Source organism: Pezoporus flaviventris, unplaced genomic scaffold (genome assembly GCF_033815535.1).
Source record: "Pezoporus flaviventris isolate CSIRO_AGI_PZ_B2104156 unplaced genomic scaffold, CSIRO_AGI_Pfla_v1 ptg000057l, whole genome shotgun sequence".
Lineage (NCBI taxonomy): Eukaryota > Metazoa > Chordata > Aves > Psittaciformes > Psittacidae > Pezoporus > Pezoporus flaviventris.
The window spans coordinates 2968371-2990161 of NW_026892605.1; the positions used below are offsets into that span (position 1 = coordinate 2968371).

The 21791-nt window shown below is 35.6% G+C and overlaps 1 protein-coding gene across 1 annotated transcript in view; it reads right to left on the reverse strand.

Moving 5' to 3' along the window:
• Positions 1-704: 704 nt before the first annotated feature.
• The window catches only part of LOC133277530 (integrin alpha-1-like), a 65741-nt gene continuing 44654 nt past the window's right edge, over positions 705-21791 (reverse strand). Inside the window, exons 12-31 of the mRNA XM_061469420.1 lie at positions 20659-20803; positions 19334-19476; positions 18688-18831; positions 16946-17200; positions 16401-16531; positions 15507-15670; positions 15179-15315; positions 14111-14221; positions 13475-13560; positions 13137-13272; positions 12127-12207; positions 10413-10489; positions 9635-9724; positions 8488-8590; positions 7238-7351; positions 5509-5613; positions 4036-4140; positions 3123-3215; positions 1588-1704; positions 705-949 (exon numbers count right to left, since the gene is read on the reverse strand). Coding sequence (XP_061325404.1) covers positions 905-949; positions 1588-1704; positions 3123-3215; positions 4036-4140; positions 5509-5613; positions 7238-7351; positions 8488-8590; positions 9635-9724; positions 10413-10489; positions 12127-12207; positions 13137-13272; positions 13475-13560; positions 14111-14221; positions 15179-15315; positions 15507-15670; positions 16401-16531; positions 16946-17200; positions 18688-18831; positions 19334-19476; positions 20659-20803 — 2382 coding nt within the window. The 3' untranslated portion in view covers positions 705-904. The remainder of the gene's footprint in view (positions 950-1587; positions 1705-3122; positions 3216-4035; positions 4141-5508; positions 5614-7237; positions 7352-8487; positions 8591-9634; positions 9725-10412; positions 10490-12126; positions 12208-13136; positions 13273-13474; positions 13561-14110; positions 14222-15178; positions 15316-15506; positions 15671-16400; positions 16532-16945; positions 17201-18687; positions 18832-19333; positions 19477-20658; positions 20804-21791) is intronic.

Here is a 21791-nt window from a genome sequence, read left to right on the forward strand (position 1 = left end):
GATAAATTTACAGTGACAGTTTATGAAGCACCCTCCTGGCTACTCCAAGATATACAGCAAGAGTTAAACTTTCAGGGTACCTCTAAACATTTTCTGCATAAATATGGATATTTCAGTTTGCAGATACAATTGTGCCCTGCTTATTTGAGTACAGTGTGCAATCAGATAGGTTTTGTGCATACATTTTTAGGCCTGCCAAAAATCTCTTTCAAGTTCAAACAGTTACACAGTTTAATGGATCAATCCTTTATGGTCCACTTGACCACAAAAATCTCTTTTATGAAGTATCCTGGGTTCAGCTGGACACACTAAAACAAGCAGAAAAAGAAAGCCAAGGTACTTCAGTAATTTTCACCCAAAATTCTGCATGTGCTTCTATCTTCTCAATTGTTATTACATCAGTTACGATACAGTATTTGGTGCATTCTCAAAGTTGGTATGTTTGGCTTTGTGAACTAGCAGTTTGCTTTCACAGAACTGATGAGGAAATTTGGAAAATGATGCTTTTTCCTTTTGAAAATTATAAGTTGATAAAAAAGATCGGGATTGCTACATAAAAGCTGACTTTTGCATAATTTGGAGTGAAAAATTGTTCTATATACATTTGTATATAAAAATATGATTATGCATTTTTCATATTAAAAAATGTTAGAATCTTTGAACTCAGTTACTCTCCAAAAATGAGTAACACTTATAGCATGTCCTTGAGTATCATAGAATGCCATAAGGGTGTTTATTCTTTCTTTGCATCATTCCTTTGCACATGTGCTTGATTTGCTTCTCGTTCTGCTTCTTGTTTAGAGTTTAGAAAATTTTGACCACTGCATCTAAGTTTATAATTTTACAGTAACATTTTAGAGGCAGACCTGAGCAAAAACTTCTGCTTTTTTTTTTTGTTTTTAATTCATTTCTCCATTTTCTTCTTTAGTGGTCTCTTGAAAAATCCAGCCTGAAGGAAAGAAAAAAAAAGTGACTAAAAAATGCTCAAGCATACAACCCATATTGGTTGCGTTCATGTGCTGGTTCTTAATACTTTTTTTTTAATACTTTCAGTACAGTTAAGAAGTGATTTAATATTTTGTCACTTTAATACAGCATTGCTTTTCCTGGAATGGAAAAGCTAAAGTGACATGTAGCAAAAGCCGACAAAAGGAAACAATATACAGCGAGTGATTGCTGAACCATTGTTATGCTCACATAATGTCAAAAGCTAAAATGCTTAATAATATTTGATATTAATTTGTATAAATAATACTGTATTTTATACTTGTCAAATCTTTCAAGAGGTTAGGTACGTTGAAATTTATAAACTGTAACCTTCCTATGCTAAATGTTTAGCTTGGAGTGCCCACTTGTGGCAATACTTACACCACAGGCCTAGCATCTCTTGCACAAACTAAAAAACTGGTTATCAAAGGCCACAGCCAAAGCTAAAAAAACTGCCCTTAATAAACCCTTAATCATAGTAAAATATCTTTTATTTTTCTTTTCATAACGTATTGGCAATATGAGTTTCAAGTGGTATCTGTGAGCAGAAAATTTAAGTATATTTTTTTATTTTCATGAAGACAAGAACATGCAGCTTACCTTCCACAAAGCAAATATAAGCAGTGCAAGAATCAGGAGTCCAGCGAAGATACTCAGAAGGATAACCCATAAGGGGACTGTACCTGGCGGAAGCTCTTTGGAAATCTTAATCATGGTCTGCAAATTGTTCAGAATATAAGCAGTAAATAACTTTTCCTTCTAACATATCAACAAAGCAGTGTGACTTTTTAGCAGCATGCAGTGATTTTCATGGGTACTTCATTTTAAGTACAGGAATTTGTAGGAGGGAATGGGAAAATAATCTGCAACACAAACCCCGATATTTACATAGTATCTTGCACTTTTAAGTGCATGCATTTCATGAGGGCGAGCCCTGCTGTAAGTCAGTAATCACTGTTATAAAGGATACAGGGCAAAAAAATGAATACATGAAGTGTATGTTGAGAATTTTCTTTAGGATATTCTTGATCCCTCACTGCCAGCCTCCCTAAAAGGTGGCAGTGATCAACAACCTTCTAAACCAGTTAAACAAAATAAGTGCAGAAGGCTGTGTAGATACTAATTTGATTTTAAACAAGGCACACCTGGTGCAAACTAAACTGAAATAAGGAATTTTCACATTTAAATAAATGTGACCATATGGGAGTTTGAATTATTTTAAGAATTTATTAGAGTTCAAAAAAGTTCAAAAAAGTTGAAGAACACTAAATATTCAACTTGAAATTATGTCTTAAAAAAGTTAATTCTGAAATTCCTTGGTGTGTAAACACAAGTCTCCCAGCTGTGTTTCACTCCTGGATTGAATTTTAATCTATCGCTTAAAAGAAATGCTCAAATACAATAGCAGCTATTAGTTGACCTGTCATATTTGTATTTTTGAAAATATTTTGCACAAGATGTAATTCATATTATTACTTTGCTCTAAATTTTGGGGTATTAACATACTAAGTCTTTTGCTTAAAAATGTACATTTTAGTAAATAAGGTGCTGCAGGTATAAGTTATTGCAGAAAAGTAATGCATTAACCACTATAAATGTGTTGGAATAACAAGTCTTAAAGGATAAATAACAACTCCAAATTAAAGATGTTTCTCTTTATACTTGACACCACTACTATAATTTTCTTTTTTCTAAGAAAATGACAGGGAAATTCCAAAACATAAAAGATCCCGTTTCAAATATATAACCAGGGTGCTGAAGTGGAAAGTAATAACAAAGAAAGAAATAATAAAGAAAATAGAATGCACAAAGTAAGAGCACTCTTAAATGACCCAGGACAACTTCTAAAATACTATTGATTCCTTAAAAGAATTTGAATTGCTTTTAATTTACATAGATGCAGGAAGCATTTATACTGCAGCAGGCAGAAATACTTCAGATAGTACTTCTCTCCCATGTATATTGATGGATAGTGGGATTTTGGTATCATTATCTGACTAATTCTGACATTTCTACGATAATAATGAAAACACTCCTATTCAGACTGAGATAATACTATAAAACAGGTAACAATCAGTTCACTAGGAATGAATGAAAATGAATGAAAGTAAACCCATGAATTATTATGTCCTTACCTCTAGTTTTTGATGGTCATTTCTCAGAATCAGTGACGAGTTCTCACTCCTAAGTAACGCTTTCACAACAAGGGTTAAGCTGTGAATACTGGCCTGGAAAAAGTAAGAAATGGCTATGGCTTATAATTAGGTATTTTGAAGCAGAGAAGAGAAGGGTGAAAGCAAAACTTTATGCTGCATTTTGGGATATGCTGAAAAATGTGAAAGCCAGTGAAGCTGCTTATGTGTGTCACACCTTCAGCATATATACTACTGTTTACAAGACAGCGATGAAGACTTGAAAGAGTCGATCACAGAGAGTTCAATTAAATACTAAGTAATTCTGGAATACTACGTTGTAAACAGGGGCAGATTCAGGCTTTATAAAAATTCTGCTGTATCTCCCCTCCTGTCCTTTCCATTAAAAAAGACACAAACCAGGAGCTCAGTATCACTGGGCAAAATGGACCACAACCTGGTCACTGTTGTAACCATCAAGACAGTAGTGAGCTGGAGTGCACTTTCTCTCCTCTGCTCTGTTTGATGAAAAAATATTTTTAAGACTTGAGAAATCTTTCCAGATTAGAAATCATTTTAAAATTATATTCTTCTATATACCCCTCCTTATATATGCTGAATTAGAATTTGTGGGTGTATAAATAACAACTATTCAAAAAAGTACCATTAATACAGAATAAGGTGCCTTTTTACCTGCTAGGTAAGAAATTCCTGCTAGGTTCTAAGTACTTTCTTTAAGGATAGCAAAATACATGTAACTCAGATTTGAGGAAATCTTAAAATAGCAACAGAAATGGTTTCAAATACTAGGGGACTGTGGAGACTTAAGAAAATGAAATGTATGATTTTAATAGACATCAGAAACTCAAGTTTCTTAAACCCATGAGTATTCTGAATACAAATAGGATTTACTTACTTTTATGATGGTAGGTTTCCAAACCCTTAATGAAATGTTCACTTGATATAAGTCAGACGGGACCAGGGCACAATTAATAGATGCACAGCTGTATGTATCACAGTCCTGTTTAAAAGGCACCAGCAAGAATCAATAGCAAGATACTTCGTGTTACTAAAACAAAAACATGTATACTACTATATAGCATAGAAACAGAGAATGGTTTGGGTTAAAAGTGACCTTAGAGAAAATCTCATTCCAGCTCCATGCCACAGGCAGGGATACCTTCCACCAGGTTGCTCAAAGCCCCATGCAGCCTTGAACACTTCCAGGAATGGAGCATCCACAACTTCTCTGGGTACCTTGTACCAGTGCCTCAGCACCCTCACAGAAAAGAATATATACAGATCATAGACTTGCTATGACACTAGTACTAACCTGATATGAATTATATGTAAAAATTCTTATGTAAAATTTTTTATGTAAAAATGACACTGCAGTATATAATATATAAACTGAGTTGAGATATTCATGCTGCGGTAGAATACATTCAGCTATCACAGGCTTGCTTAGCCTTGAGAAAGCTTTGTTACTGTATGTACATAGGAAAAGACAACAGCTAGGTTCCTAAAGGCGGCATAGTTTATAACAGCCAGTGTTTTTCTGCTAACACACCTATGGCTTCTCTGCAGTATTTCTTGATCCTTTCAAATCATATTACACATGAATCTTTCAAGCAGGGGAGGATATGTGAGAGAAAATGTAAGTATCTTTACTTCCCAGTATCACTTGCTAGCTGGGAGGGCAGCAGAATTATGTTCAACACTTGGGAATATTTGCACAGCCTAGACTTTTATCACCACTGTAAAGGACTATGATAAGCTGGCAAAATATTCTTCTTATGGCATGGTTTCATTCACATAAGAAATTCAACTTGTACCTCTATGTTGAGGAGGTAGTATGAAGGTTTCCCTCTGACATGCCAACACAATTCTGGCAGCAAAATTACTTTGCAACTCTCCCATTTAAATGTGAAAGGCTAATCTTTTCCAGATGAGATCATTAATTATATTTCTACCAGCTGCACAGAAAATCTGTCAGATCAGAGTGCCAGCATTTGAAAATACTTTCAACTGGATATCTAAAAATATTGCAAGGGAGATGAGAAGCTTTTAAAATATTACTATTTAGTAATTACCGTGGGAATATAGAAGGTGAAGATTTACTCAACTGTCAAATGTGCTACCGTTGTTTACACATTTGCTAAATTAAAAAAAAACCAAAACCACAAAACAATTCAGTTCCACATACAGTTTTGTAGCTGAGTAAAATCTACAGCTAGTCTGCATAAAGATAGCTTTTTAGGTTATTGAGACAAAATGTTTCCATAGTATACAGTTTGAGAGAAGCTTTTATGTATTTATTGCATAAGTAATCAGCTCCAAGATCTAGGTTAGTATCTGGAATGAATATGTATACTATATGTAGTCTTACCATAATTGTATCCTTTGTAGGTTCTTTTATTTTTGGCACCACAAATGATTTCCCAGTGCTGATCCTTAAGGGATCTACAGGGTAACTAGCTTGGCAGATGGTATTCTGTCAGTAGAAATACAAATATTACTCTTATTGCCTGCATATACAATCTATTACAAAAAAATATTCTGCAAACAGGGCAACAATAATAATATTTAATAATATCAATAATATTTACAAACTGCTAAATGTAACAAAACTGCATATTGCAAGATAGTGAAATAGGAAACTCAGATGGTGTAGGTACTAAAGTATCATTATTCAAACAACAAAAGAGCTTTTTATGAGATAATTTAATTTAAACTCTACCCAGCTACCTAGACATATGTAGAAGCAAACCAGAGCTTCCTGCAAGATGACTGCTACACGAACCAGCAAGAATTAGGTATTAGGAAAGCTAAATACCTTTTGCATAGGAATCCACAGAGGTTCTGCCTTAGCAAGCAGACAGGCAGGTTAAGTGTAAGATTCAGGAGCCTCCATGGAGGCGCAGCAGGTGCTGGAGCACTGCTAGAACTCCATGGCTCCTTCAAAGGCAGCTGGAAAATCTTCTGGTGTCTTTGGAATAGGGGAATTTGTTTTCTTAGTCAGGTCATTCACTTTCAGATTGCTAGCATGAAGAGGATTGCAAACCCCTGCAGAGCACTTTGGCAAACTACTATCAATACAGCGTAAGTAGTGGTAGATGAATTATACCCACAGGAAAAGTACAGATTTGTTGAGTTTGTGTGCAAACATGGGTCAAATGTGTGATTTTGTAGCAACGAAACTAATGGGAAAGGAATTTAAGAACAGACGCAATTTTTTGTATTCTAAACATGAAATATTTTGGGGTTGAGGGATTTTTTGGTTTTAAAATGAAGCTTGAGCTTTCATTTAGATCATGTGATTTAGGTTTCAGTGGTGCAACATCTCAAAACTAAGTTAAATATTTGGAGAGAGGCACATGCATGTCTGTTTCTGAGGGGAAGATTAAAAAAACCAAACAGGTTTAGGTCATCACTTATTGTTATTTGGGTTCTTCAGCCATCCAGTTACTCATATAGCTCTGAACTGAATTTATGTGACTTGCTGGAATTGGGATCTCCTTCAGTTGCTCTGGAGGAGTGAAATGGAAAAAACTCAAATGAGGGCTGCAGTGAAGAGCATTTGAAAGACATGACCTACCATCCCCTTCAAGATGTCTCAGTGCCCCAGAGGAGGAAGAAGCCAGAGGACTGCTAGTGCTGGAGAGGAGACGTGCAAGAAGGCTAATTTCAGTAACAGAAAGAAGAGGACTAAACAGGAGATTGAGCTCTAGATGTACACAGCAGCAATAAGCACTAAGCACTGCAATAAGCACTGACTGCAGTAGAGACAATCTGAGGCTCAGTAGACAAAACTAAGAAAGAAACTCCTGTTGCTCTTATCTCAGTTTGAACCTTTAATCACTTGGCAATATATCAGATTAACCTTGTTATAGTACAGTTATTGTTCAACATCATTTTAAAATCACTTGCTTCTTTTAAATAAATTTCTGTCATACATATCTGTACATATGCTTAAAAGACCACCATCTTGTCTTTTAGACTAAAAGCTGCATCTACCTTGAAGCAAGGTATAACCACAAATGTTTGCATTATGCAATTCCTTACAAGAAAAAAATTCAAATTTAAATTAATTATAAAAATATAAATTCCTAGCTTACTTGGGAATGTGACAATGCAGTAAGGTAGAGAAGAGTGTTCTTGGCTGCAGTTACATTGGGAAATAAGATTTGCAGTGTGAGGTTTGGCATTGGAAAATGTTCACCTTTTTCAACCTATAAAAAAAAAAAAAGGTTTTGATTAGTACTTTCCTTATTTTGATGGTATTTGATTGTGATTTTTTTCCCTTTCCTGGTTTTCCTTTTCTTTTGTGATTTATTTTTATTTTTATTTTTTTATGTTCTCATAGTCAGTTTTACAAAATGTGGTGTGATGAACTCTTTTCCCTGAGAACAGCCTGTTGTGAACTAGCAAATGTATTCTTTCGTGGTCTTCGTAATAAAATGCATTATTGAAGAAAATCAAAGGAACAGGATGAAAGAGGCAATTTTGAAATAAATTTCTTCTTGTTATCTTGCTTACTGCATCCTCTTTATCATCTGGGATTTCTACCTACAGCAATTTCATTTTAATTTTTAATAAAGACCCAAAATGCTTTAAGATGGGATAGGAGTCACTGTACCAGCGAAGGCTCCTGCCAGGTACTCCTCAGGTGTGCTTATACAGCAGCCCTCCTGCTCACCTGCTCCTCTCTCCTATTTTTCCTGAGAAGATCATGCGATATATCTGTAGGCTGCTGCTCCTTTTGACCAGGCTGCTGTGGCCAAAGGTGGAGAAAACTCCTAGGTGGAATTACTGGCAGGGGTAACCAGTGATCCTGACTCTGAAGTGGACAAGCTCAGTAAAGATAAAGAACCTTTTTCTTCCGACATCATTTGTGACAAGCTGCTGGCAGCTCTAAATGTAATTGAATTCAATCCTATTTCAACTTGAGGTTGGGCTTCTAATACATTAAGTATCTTTCACAAGTGATTTTAGTTTGCAGTATTCATTCCATTGGGAAGACAACATTCTTCGAGCATGGCATTTGCCTTTTTCAAAGCTGACTGGATTTTGAAAATACCTTTTCTAAACTGCAATGTACATAGGTCAAGTTCTCATTTACCACGGCATGTTAGCTTTCTCCTGCTGAGGGTAGCAGCTCTAAACCCCACTAGAACTATTCTACAGGGATGGACCACTCTGAAAACCTCTGACTCACCTTATTCCAAAGCAAGCAAAAAGAAAAAAAAGTTGTTGAACACAAAATACCCACGTAGAAGGTTTAACATACTGCACATCTTCTATTTAAGTAACAGGCTATCACATTAAGTAATGCAAACTAATTTTTATGGTTGTAATGGTTTCTTACCCTATAATGTAGGGTAACTTCATCTCCAATCTGCTCTGTTGTGTTAATGGCAGTAGGGACAGTATCATTTGCTGCAATTATAACATGGTGCTCTTTGAAAACACTGCGGATTTAAAAAAAAAAAAACAACAAATAACACAACCAAAAAAACCCAGTAAGCACACAAACTTCATAAAAACTGCAGCACTTAATAATATAGATATTTTCATTATTTCACGAAACCCCCAGGACTACTCTCGCAATTAAGAATGCACTACTACTTCCATTGGAGCTTAACCCCCCCATTTTTTTGAATAGTATTAACTTTTTATTATGCACATTTAAATGTTGTGTTCTCATGAAATTATAAAATAAGCAAATATTGTTCCTAAGAATATACAGGGCCCAATTTTGCTGTTGTTATTCTAGCCATGCAATCCCTTATCCTGACTACTGCCACGTGAAATAGGGAGGGTCCTAAGAAAGAGAGAACCAAATTAAAAGAGAACAAAATCAGTTTCTGTATTTATCCTTATTCCCTACAGGACAAAAGAAGTCTAGATTTGCACCATGAAATGCATCCAAAATTAATCTGACTTAATTATTTACACCTGTTCACCATGCAATGTAGTCTACTGATAATATTAATAATGTTTTTCTGAGATGGAATTTAACTGCATTCTAGATATTTCTGAAAATAAAGTGTATTACAAGATGTGCATTAAAGTTTATGTTTGAGTTGATAAAAACAAGCACCTGAGAATCTAAAATTAAAGGTAATTTTTGAAGCTGGAAATCAAACACCACACCATGCAATATTATAGTGACATGAACTCATGACCATCAGGAAGATGCAAGTATTTGCTTTCTTACATACCTGAAATGCCTTTGAAAGAAGAGAGCAAAGTACAAGAATCAACAAAAGCTGCTGCTGTACTTGCAAACAGCAGATCAAATCTAAATAGATAACATGGAGATGCAGCAAGATAGGGACAGTAACTGCTCCATTATTTCATGTAACTGCTCTTTTCCATGTAGCCTGTGCTTCCTGTTCAAGAGACTAGAAGCTGTCATCTGTACATATTCAGCACAGCTCAACAACAACCCTATATTCTCTTTGAACATCTGCTATTTACTGTGCTAGTAAATAAAGCACACAGAAGCATACCTTACAAATATTAATCCTACTTCGTATTTTATAGGAATTGTTATGTGTCCTCTGTTGTCACTCAAGGTCTCAGGTGGTTCTTCACTGTCACTAAAAAAAACAACACATGCCACTGAGATCAGACTATGCATACACAAAATGACTACTGAGTCTGAAGGGATCTTAAGAAACAAATACATCTCTAGGTATAAAATCACTACTCCTCTCCAGTTAATTAGTACCTTTTAACAATAAATTCAAAATAATATTTCCAGTAACTGAAAAGTTAAATCCTGCATCAGCCCCAGCTCTTTGTTAAAATTACAGACTGCAGTTGACTGAATGAAAATGGGCCAAGGAAGGGTCACTAATCTCACACCATCCCTGGATTTTTCAGGGAAAACAAACACTGGGGGCAAGTTCATTCCTTTATCACAGACAACTTCTGCAATGCTCTTCCACTTTGAAGGCCAGATCTTTTTGTTTAGCATGAACTGTGATTCCTGCTAAAATAGGTAGTAATTTTTTAAGAGAATAAATCTTTTCTGAAGGTAAACATATTGGAAATTATGCCTTATTTGTGACTCTCAGTCTCTAGAGACAAACCACTATTTATTTACTCCATTACTCTACTGCTGGACTGAGTACTTCTGTAAAGGTTCTAACTCTACTTCTGAGCTCAGAAAAGTCATCCTTGCTTTATAATGAAATACAAAGCTGTGGAGCTTTCTAAGGAAAAAAAAAAACAACAAAACCAAACCAAAAATCAGAAGGTGAACAAGTAAGGATTGCAACTAACCTTGTTGCGTATACATGAATGGTAGCGTTTTCGAGGAGATACGATGCATTGAATTGGAACGATATTTTGAAAGAAATCTGTTTAGGGAAATACATTACACATTTTAAAAGAAGAGAGAAAAAAAAGCATACTGATATGGTTTGATCTGATGAAAAATGGGCACATTTTTGCTACTTTTATATATAGAATCTGTATTCACATTTTAAGTTTTCTATAAGGGAATCCTCAATTTTTTAGAACTAAGAAGCCTCAGTAAAACTTACTCTACAGTATATTAGAAATCCATGGCTAAATAATTCTTAACAGAAACCAACTGGTCTTACAAGCAATATATTAAAAAAAAAATATTTTTCTTTTTCCCCTTCTCTAATGAGGAAGAAACAAAAGCTTCAGCACCTGACCATGACAGTGAAGATGAGCTTCTATGGAAGGCTACTGGACTCAATTAATATACAGTTAAACACCAAGAATACCAAACAGAAATGTTCACAATGCAAATAAATGACTACTAGGTCTCACAAAAATTCCCTATTCATTATAACTAGGGCAAATCTACCACAGTTTGGCAGTATACAAAATCTGGGAACACTGTGCTAAACATGTCCTTCATATGCTGACACTTAAGGATAATTTTATATGAAGCAAAAGCTTTATTATTTGTTACTATAATGGATTTTTTTGCTCAGACTTTCATTTTTTTCTTTAATATTAACAAATCTTTCCTACAAAGTGACCCAGAGAAAGTTGTCTTACGTATTTCTTCACATTTAAAAAACAGCAAAAAGAGCTGGGAGTGTCTTTAAAAAAGAGTTTATTAGGGAAGCTTATCAGTGAATCAGATATTGATTGATTTCTGAATGCAAATAAGAATATAATATTTCTAAATTTGGGGATCTACAGCCACAGATAAACTAACCAAAAAAGCATGAAAGGAAAATGTGAAAAATCCCGTAAAGCTGTGAATGGAGCACTGTGGGCACTGGCCTTGGGTATTATGCTTATTTGGCTGCAACAAAGTTAACAGCTCACTTAATTCCTACGAGTAAGTCCAAGACACAAGCTCGAAGGTGTATGCCGAAGGCAATGTAAGAGAACAACTCTCCTGCTGTTTTGTATCTGCAACACAGATCTCATATGCCAGAGGAATAGACAAAAAACTGCCAGAAAAGACAGTTGGTCTCATTTGCATGCAATTTGGCCTTTTCCAGTTCAATACCAGAACTATTTCAGTTAGGTTTAGATGCATATTTTCAAAGGCTTAGTTTATCTAAAGCTCGCTCTCTATTCCAGCAGGAGATACAGACTTATTCCTGGAGCTGTTGACGCTGGAGCTTGACTTTAAGTGGACTGCTTGCTGGAAACACCTCTCACTCCCCACTAAACAGAGGTGAACACCTGATACCTGTCTGTGGCAGATCCAGTTTAGCATTTCCAAATACCAGCCTACTCTCTTTTCAACCAAGTAAGTTTTATATACAAAGTATATAAAGTATCTTATCAGCATATCCTAACCAATATTCTGTACACCTGGAGTGAGACCCTTCTGGCCAAATTTGATGTTTTCCTGTCTGTGCAGTTCATGTCAATGGTAGATTAGGAAACATACATGGATAGGTTTTGGAGTGAACACAAGAGAAAAGAAATTCAGCATTGATGGGGACTGCCTTGGCCTTAGAACAACACTGAGCAAGGAGAATACAGGGGGACTTTTTACCTCTTCTGCAGTTTTTAGAAATGGATATCCCACTTTACAGGTGATGTTGTGATTAGATTCACAGCTATCTTTCTGTATATCCTATAGAAAAAAAGAAGGTGAAATCATGGCGTTTTGCAGACTCTTCACTAGGCATCAAAGACCTGTTGAACATATATACCGTTGCTGCTTTTCATCATCACGTCTTAAGAGTCATAGCCTTAATTTAACTTGAATGGGAATAGGAAGCTGCAACTTCTGGAAAATAATTTCCACCTATAGAAATCTACATAAATTAGTAGCCATTATTTCCTTCCAGTGAAATTGTTAGGAACATTAACAGTTATATGCAAACTGGACACCACGCAAATTAGTCATAGGGTGTAGCAGATCAACATATGCATTATTACAGTCTTTACAAGTAATTTTGTAAATGTGTTTCTAACTTCGCAATAATAGTGACATTCTTACTCTGTAAATTACCGCAACAGGGTCAACAATGGTGCTGTGGATCCCTGACTTTTCCTAATGTGCAACTGTTGATAGAAAAACTAACTTCTCTTAATGTTTCCTACCTGCAATGAGGTGCATGTGTAACATAGCTGAGGCAGGCAGAAATGCTGTTTGAGATAGGGATGAGGAAGGCACTGCTCTGTGCTGCTTTACCAAGACAAGAGATTTTTCTGTGCATATGCAAGAATTCTAGGGGCTCAGGAGCTGTACTGACAAATAAAAAAGCATTTCTGGCTCTGCAGATGTACAGATGGTTCATGGTGCTGATGTTCATCTAAGATGCAAGCACTTACTGTCTAAGTGGCATTGTGAAACTTGTGTCTGTAGTTAACAGAGATGAGGCAAAAGTCCACTCAGGTCAAAATAAATACACTCTTTTTGAAAGATAAGCAAGGACAGCATTTTTAAAAAAAACTGATGATGCCAGAGGAGTGGAATTTGGGTGTAACAAAAAGGTTTCCTCAGATCTCTCCAGCAATATAGGTTATGATAAATGTGACATAGTGAAAAATTCATACCTCAATGCCAGCAAAAATAATATTTGGAGAATACTGAACCAAAACTCTGGTATTATAGGCACTGTCTTTTTTGTTCTTCACAGAGAGCTGGATGGTGAACTTATCATTGCGTGACTTTACAATGAATGGAGAAGAGCTGTAAAATAAAGTAAGAATGTTGGACACCTTAACTTTTTAATCTGTTTTGACATAAAGAGGAACTTCTTTCATTGTCCAGACTATACTGTTTCTGATTTGGAAATTATGTCACAGCATTATCTTATTAGACCAGAGAATATGTAATTTAGAGAGAAATTTTATACAGATATCAATGGATACAATAAACCCAGTGTAGTTACCTGTCTCCAGCTATGCTTGCTTTTACATTCAGAACAAGATCTGAAATGCATTTATTTTTGGCTCCACAATCTTTTGTGAAGGGAATCTGCAACAATAGTATTTTTATTCTCAATTTTATTATAATTATTATTAAAATTAAATACTTGCATTTTAATTCATTATCTAATTTTATATAAGGTCTTCTGTTTGACAACCAATCTTCCCTGATATTAATCAGTTAATTATGCCAATATCCTGTAAAATGCACAGATAAAATGTAAGCTTTCTACCTATTCCCTTCTAAGTGACTCATCTAGACTAGAAAAAGAGGCAATAGCAGAAGCATGAATGATGCCAAACACCATCAAAGTAAATGACTAGCCTTCCTCTGCTCTATCTACATTAAAAAAAAAAAAATAAAAGTTGCTTGTCCTCTATCTTCAGTTAACTCTGGATGCTTTAAAATCCCAGGCTGTTTCCCAAGCACACTGAATCAAGCTCTTCACCCCTGAAGACTCATTTAGAGGAAACATCTTCTGGACAAGCTCAAGGACCCTCCCTCTTTAGCCAATTTGTGGCTAATACTTTCAGATCTTGTGTGCGCTATGAATTTTACCTTAAAAACTTTGGTTATTAACACAGTCTTGCTGACTTACATATTCAGATATTGAGCTTGGCAGGTTGCTATCGAGAACAGGTCCACTCTCTGGATCAGAAAAATTGAACTCCAGCAAAACCTTTACAGAGTCCTGAAAGTCAGGCTTATCCTAGAACATAATGAAAACAAAATTGCAGTTACAGACATGCATTTTAATATCTAAGCAGGTTAAAAATCCCAAACAATGCTGAGACATAATATTTTTCACTCACACTGCTGCCGTCCTTGCTAGAGAAGCAACTGAATGCTTGCAATCGATGATAAAGCATTTAATGTGCAAGCCAATCCTTATAAATATCCATTAATACTTTTGTGTATCTCATCTCATCATAAAATATCACATAGCCTGAGCATATCCAACACAGTTGCATTTGAAAATGTCTCAGAACAACCTACTCTGAAACTTTCCTCTTTTAGTCATGCTTAAAGGATCAGTATCACCTTGTGTGAAGGTAGCAACCGCAGCAGTATCACCTTGTGTTAAGTCAACTGAGGCCTGTTGTTAGTAGATGTATTGCATATTCAAGCAAATTTTGGGCACCATTTATCGTTCATTTTCATTATGGTGCAACTGTGAAGTCACTAAACATCTTAAATGTGGGCACATGTCTATTCACTCTGCACATTACTTACAATCTAGGCAATTTCATACTCACAGTTGTTAATTACATCTCTGTTTTGCAGTGAGTAAGTATTCTCTATCCCAAACGTAATTTGCATGTTTTTCTACTATATTTCAGTAGGAGAAATTGTACCAATATGCAGATTAGACTTCCAGCTCACTTACTCCTGCTTGGTTTTGAATGCATCTAAGCTACTAACCAGGATAGCTGCTTGTTCCAATAGGTGTGTTATGCTCTTTCTTAAGATAGACACAAAGAAAGAGACAAAGGTAAATAGACTGTACATTTAAGTAAATAGCTTACATCTCTATACCTATACAAATACATAAATTCTCAAGTAGTAAACAAATTTTATGTACACTTCTTAAGATTAATTCTGGCTGCAGATTAATGGAATATTTTTGGGCTAATATAATGTCAAACACTTTAAATGATTTACTTGCCAACATGTAGAAGTTATGTTTAATACATTCTGACCCTTTGATAGTTATATTTTTTTGCATTTTCCTCTCATGGCTTTCTGTGAACAAGCTTCGAGAAATCTGTCTTTGTGAGTCAAGAGTAATCCAGTACTGCAGACCTGCAAAGGAAGTTGAGATCAATATTATGGAGCAGTTTGCCTTTACACATTCTTTTTTTCCTAACATATCTTAAATGCACTTTGAATGGTGAATTTAGAAGAGGTTGCATTCCATTTTTGCAGAAATACACAAAAGCAAGCACAGCAGTTTTATAGCATAAAGATTCCAAGCTTAGCACTTATCTACTTACTGGATTCAAATGTATATTCCTTTGACTTTAGTCTGGTCTTAAAACAAATTGTAGCATTTATGCATATTGTTTTTCTTTTATTTATCTGACAATTTTGTTGCTGAATATTGATGCTTTTGGGTGTAAATTGCATGGAAACATTTACTTCAGCCACATCACGAGACCTAAAAAAAAACCACCACAGAGAAAGTGCTTCGGAAATAACAGCAGGAACTTTTTTTTACTTTGAGAATTAACTTACAAAATATGCAACATTCAATATTAAAATACACATATTTGATGGTCTAGACAAGTAATTAACTATACGCTCTGTATATTCTGCTCTTTGCTTTTGGGTGCCAGGGTTCTAAACCAACAGAAAATTTAGCTGGCAAAATATCTATTTTCCTGTCTCCTGCATCAGGAGAGCAGTAGGTCATGCTCCTTTTGATGCAGCCCAGGATATGGTTGGCTTTTTGGGCTGTGAGTGCACATTGCTGGGTCATGTTGAATTTCTTGTCAGCCAGTACTCCCAAGTTTTTGAACCTGTGCTTGATATTGCTAATAAGATAATATGCAATACAGCATGAAAAAGAAAAAAACCTTGGGTTTTATTTCTTTTAGTTGGTGCTACAAGTGGAATCAGTTTCTATTTTGAATATGGCCTAGTAGAACAAGATCATACTAGGCTAACAAGATTTCTAAAACATTCCTGTATTTATTACTGTTATCCATTAAGTTCTATACTTTTTCCTCCAGAAACACGTGAAAAGACAAAGACTCACAGCCAGTGTCAAAACATGAGATGAAACCAGTACCCTCACAACAGTCCAAACAGTAGTGCATGCAAGTAACACAGATCTCCCAATACAAACGGTTATTTTCTGGCCTGACAGCTGCTGTGAGTATCCGTACCAGAAGAGGGCAGCCCCACCAAGGCCTCCAATAGTAACATCAATCAGTCCATCATCATTTAAATCCATTTCTCCATGCACAGACTGGCCGAAAAATTTAACTTTTTCCCCATCTCCACCTGATGCAATACGCTGTGAAAAGCATTAAGAGGTTTATGCAGTGTATATTGAGGAATTTTATAAGAACATTCAAGATGCACTTGTTGGCAGTTTGGTGACTTTTAGATTCTTAAAATATGTTACATTTTCATTATGATACTCCTAAAGCAGTTACCATGGTGATGAAAACACTGTAAATTTTAGGAATTGCCAAATATTTACTCTTCTGGCTGTACAGAACATTTCATAAGGTTTCTATTAAAAACAAGCAAATATATTTTCTAACAGAGTGAAATTCAGTTAAATCAGTGACAGTTTGGAAGTACAGAGCTTTTCAAAAACCAAGCTGTTATGACCAGTCAAGTCATAGTTTGGCAATATTTTGGGAACACATAGGGAAACGGATTTATGTTACAGCAGCTGACAATCTAAAGTTTGATTTCATACCTGCGAATATTTTTTACTGATTGTGTTGCCACTGCCATGATAAATATAAACAGCTCCCCGATGATCATCCTCTAATGGAGAACCTATTACAATGTCATTATATCCATCAAGGTTGAGATCCTTCACTGCAGCAATTGCAGTCCCGAAGCGCGCACCACAAGGCTCATTCTTGAGGACTTTGCAGGTGTCCTGTTTTAGTGGCGAACAGCATGTTTGCTTTACAGGTTCAAGACTCATCTGGTATTCAAACTTTGTCTGTGAAAGAGCAGATTTAAAGTTTGTGGTTTTCCATCAACATTTTAGCAATGCAGGTTTTTAAGAGATCCTGTCTGGAAGACAACTTGATGAATTAAATGAAACAATTACATCCTACTTCTAGTGATTGAGTGCACTATGGAAACTGTGAGTCCGTAAATATAATTCAAATATTCTTTCTGAGAAGCAGGTGGGAAAGACATTCTTGCTCTCTTTCTGCATCTAGGTGCTTCAATGTACTTCTTGAAGTTAGTGGTTTGCAGGAAAGCACAGTATCATAACCATATTTGGTCGTCATTGCAAGTAGACCACTTCATTTTAAGACAGTGTAAAGAGCTTTTCTAAAGGCATTCTCTTAATCTGAGAAGTTAGCCAAGTTTCCGATGAAACACAGATGGCAATACTGTTATTCCAGAATAAAACCCAGCATTTATCTTGTATAGACTGAATTCTGTCCTCAGTAGACGTATACTCCATGGCCTAACTTATGTATCCTTCTGGTCCCATGTGCACACTAGACTAAAACCATATAGACAGTATGCTATGTAACCGATCTTTCAAAGAGATGGGTCCCATGAGTTCCATGTTAAGAGTTCATCAGCAGCAAGCAGTTGCTGCATCTCCTTTATTTGGAGATGGATAAAAGGAAACACAGGAAAAACAAATTTCAAACCTCACATTACTGGAGGACATGGAATTCTTGTTTTCTTGCCAACCCTCTTCACCAGCAATTTGTTGTTAGCAACATGCATGTAGAAACTGGAAGAGTTCCTTGTCAAATAGATCCAGCCTCCTCATGTCATTTTCTTACAATAGCATTTTAGGAGGCCACCATTGCTAGGCCATATTTTGATAATATATATTGTTATAACAATATACAATGGCATCAATTTAAAAGAAGAAAAAAAGAAGAAAAAGTATGTATTGGAAGCAAGACTTATCAAATGAAGAAGCTGTGGTGTAGTTGACATATTCCTCAGTCTAGCTGTGACATGCTTAAAAGCTGCTGGATGTGTTTATCCCTAGGTTGGTAAGCAAGTCACAAGGATACTGGAGCACACTTTTAGGATGGATGAGCCCTACAGTTCCCTAATCTGTGAAAGCAAAAAGAAAATATGATAGAAAACTAATTCTATAAATTTCTGTCTATGCTGTATTGCCGCTTACAGGATGTCTTATCTATGTGTATATATATATATATACACACACACTATATATATGTATATAGTTACGCTGTTATATGTTATATAGTTACATATATATATGCTGTATATAGTTATATGTTACATGCTTGTCTATGTATATAGTGTGTTAGAAAAAAAAATGTGAGAAAACAAGACTTCGAGAAGGAAGTTTTCAAAATCAATCTGTGTAATGCTTTCAATTGACAAAATCGTGTGTCGCTAAATTCAGCAGCTCACCTTCCCCAGCTTAGATGATCGTATATCTTTAAAATAAGGATATGAGACAATAAGGAGCATCCTTACCTTGTTCAGACTATAAACATATACTTTCCCTTGCTCCTCTTTCTCAGTTCCCATATACATAGGAGCTCCAACAAGAAGAAGGTCTGTAAATGAGTCTCTATTGATGTCAACTGTGGTAAGAACACCCCCAAAGTATGATCCAATCTGTGAGAAAATATAAGGTATAAATCAGTCAGTAACGTCATGCACCTTGCCTTTTCAGAGACCGGTTCTACAATTGCTTACAACTGTGCCAAATGAAAACCATTCAGCAGGAATCTTCTTTGTCACTTAGAAGATCTTTTTGGTCTGTTTGCTGCTGAAGCTTGTTTTCTGTTTTAGGTTTTGTTGTCAGATTTTTTAATTTGAGAATGGCCCATTCAACTTTCAACTCTCTTTGAGTTTGGAAGGTACAAATGGTGCCTTCTATGTGCTAAGGGGAGTAGCACTTCTCCCCTCAATGGGAAAATTTCCAAGAGCCTTTGACTACTATATAGTCCACTTTCCATTATTTATTATACCAGAGTATCTACCTAACCTTTCCTTCTAATCTTGCTTACAACTCACAGTTTCAAATACTCTCCTGGTGAGGAGTTCTCATTTGAAATCATAGTATCTACTTCTCATGCCATATTCCACTGGTAGTTAATCATGAATACATACTTACCTGTTCTCCATTTAACCTCTGAAGTACTTGTACCTCTCTTCCTTCCATTTTATAAATGATAACTTGGCCAGTGTGATTGTATCGTGGCTGTCCTGCTATGTACAGCACGCCTCCAGGTGTCAGTGCTGAATTCACAGTATATCCTAGGAAGCAGAATTTAAGATGCAGTACACACAAAATGCATATGCATATTAGAAATAACTTCTGATTAATAATTTAAGGGTTATTGTACAACTAGATGTTTAACCCTAAATATTCTAGAGAGTAATAGCAGAGTTTGTCAAAGGGGCTGGATATGCATTTGCCTACAGTCTCAGTCATGAGCACAACTGTTACTGAACCTGTTTGCAGGCTCGGTGAGTCACGTTCATTTTGCCATCCGCACACAGTGTAAGGAATATAATGGTACTGATAAATAACTCGTGAGTAGCTGATTGACAAGCTACTTTCAAAGAACAGCTGACATCATTTCACTGTCAAACTAATAGTGTTATCTAGATGTGATTCTGAGGACATTTTGAACCTAGCTCTGTTTAATATTAACAACAATTTATCAACTTGGGTGAAGAAAGACTTAAAAAAATTGTGTATCAATCAAAGTGGTGTCAGGGTTGCAAGTATTATAGAGGACAGGATCTAAATTTAAAACTACTTTACTGAATTTGAGATATGAAAAACCCCTCTAATCACATTCTGCAAAGAAGAAAAATAGAGTGCTTGGGGAAAAAAAAAAAATAAATTATTCTAGTGTTGTCTCTTCATCAGCAAAAATGTGAACTAAAGGAGATAGCAGAGTGAACAGAACTGTGAGGTGTAGAAAGCAAGCCCTACAGGAGAGAACAGGGCCACCAGTGCTTTTTTGTAGAAAAGGCTGAGAGGAAAACAAAAGATTGCCAATTGTTAAAAAAAACCATAGTGGTAAATGGTTGTTCTTATCCATTGAGTGACAGAAATTAGCTTAATTTTAAACAAAGATTTAGACTTATTATTGTACACATTTTTTAAAATATCAAGGCATAGAAAAATTTTATAAGAATACTAGACTAATCTGTGAAATCTCTGAACAGATTAGACATGTTTATTAGGGAAAATATAGATATACATAGGTACGTAAGTGTTTGGACTACTTTTTTATTGCAGAAGGAGCAATTTTTTTTTTTTTAAGAACAAGAAAATCATACAGTAGACATGTTTATACATTAGAAATCTTCCCAGACTCCTAGAATCTAAGATATTATTCTGTAAGACACTCTTTCTGAATGAGATTTGGGACAGATCTTGTAGCATTTGTTGAAAAGTGTTATAAGATGGGCTATTTCTCTCACCTAGATAGGCTGCAAGGGGTTCATTTTTTTCTGAATGCCTGTCACGAAAAGTGCCATTAGTTGGCATTGAAATATCACTGTCCTTCACCATGATCACTGTGCCATTCCAGTCATATGCTCCAACTGCTCCAAGCATGATCCAATCCTTATGCAGAGAAAAACAAAAAGCTGTGTGACCTGTCTTTAAGACATTCGATGATCATGATGCTTACATTTGGGTAATGCTTCTTGTATACTCGCTTATTTTGCCCTGTTTTTTCTATTATAGTATGGCTACTACAATCATAGTATATCTTGTACTTTTTGTTAAAAATGCACCCAACTTAAAAGGGTCATTCAGGACATTCAGGAAAAGCAGCAGAAAGAAATGCAGCTCAACTTCATCCCACCATTCCAGGACAAACAGAAAGGCAAAGGGATTTAAAAAGGTAACGAGAGAATACGTTTCCCAAACAAACTTTCAAACTTGAACTCTGTTGAATCTCTGAGTCTTGTATATTATGCAGGAGCCTTTTGCCCATGAGAAATGGTTTGCTGGCCTTTCTTGCCTAAAGGCATGAATGTAACCTTCCAGATAAGACAAACTTCACTGACCTCATGTCTGTCAAGACACCAAGGACTGAAGAGAGGTTCTGAAGTGAGCTTCTGATGACAGCAGGTCATTTGTTTGTGAACTTTAAGAATATGCTCTACCAAACAGATAATCTTATAAATAATCCTCATACTCCCTAACAGGATAATACCTGTTTTTAAGGTATGATACACCATCTGGAACATTATGTGTAATGTAGTGCAGAGAGTAAAAATTAACAGAGAGTACTTCTGCAATAATGTATCTATATTAAATCACACCAAGGTATTTTATTCTTTCTTTTTCCCAGTGATATGTTGAGCTCTATACAAAGCCATATTGAATATATATGTGAATTTATCTCAGATTTCTTAGCATTTATTCAGTTCCATTCAGTTATTCTCCTTCTGTGCTCCTTTCCACTATCAGTGCATTTTTGTGTCTTTAAAGCTTAACTCTTCCTGTTCTTTTCACCTCATGTTAAATTTTAATTTCATGCATGTACACTGAGTAGATCATCAGTATCAATGGATACTTTTTGATTTTCAAGAATAAATAAAAT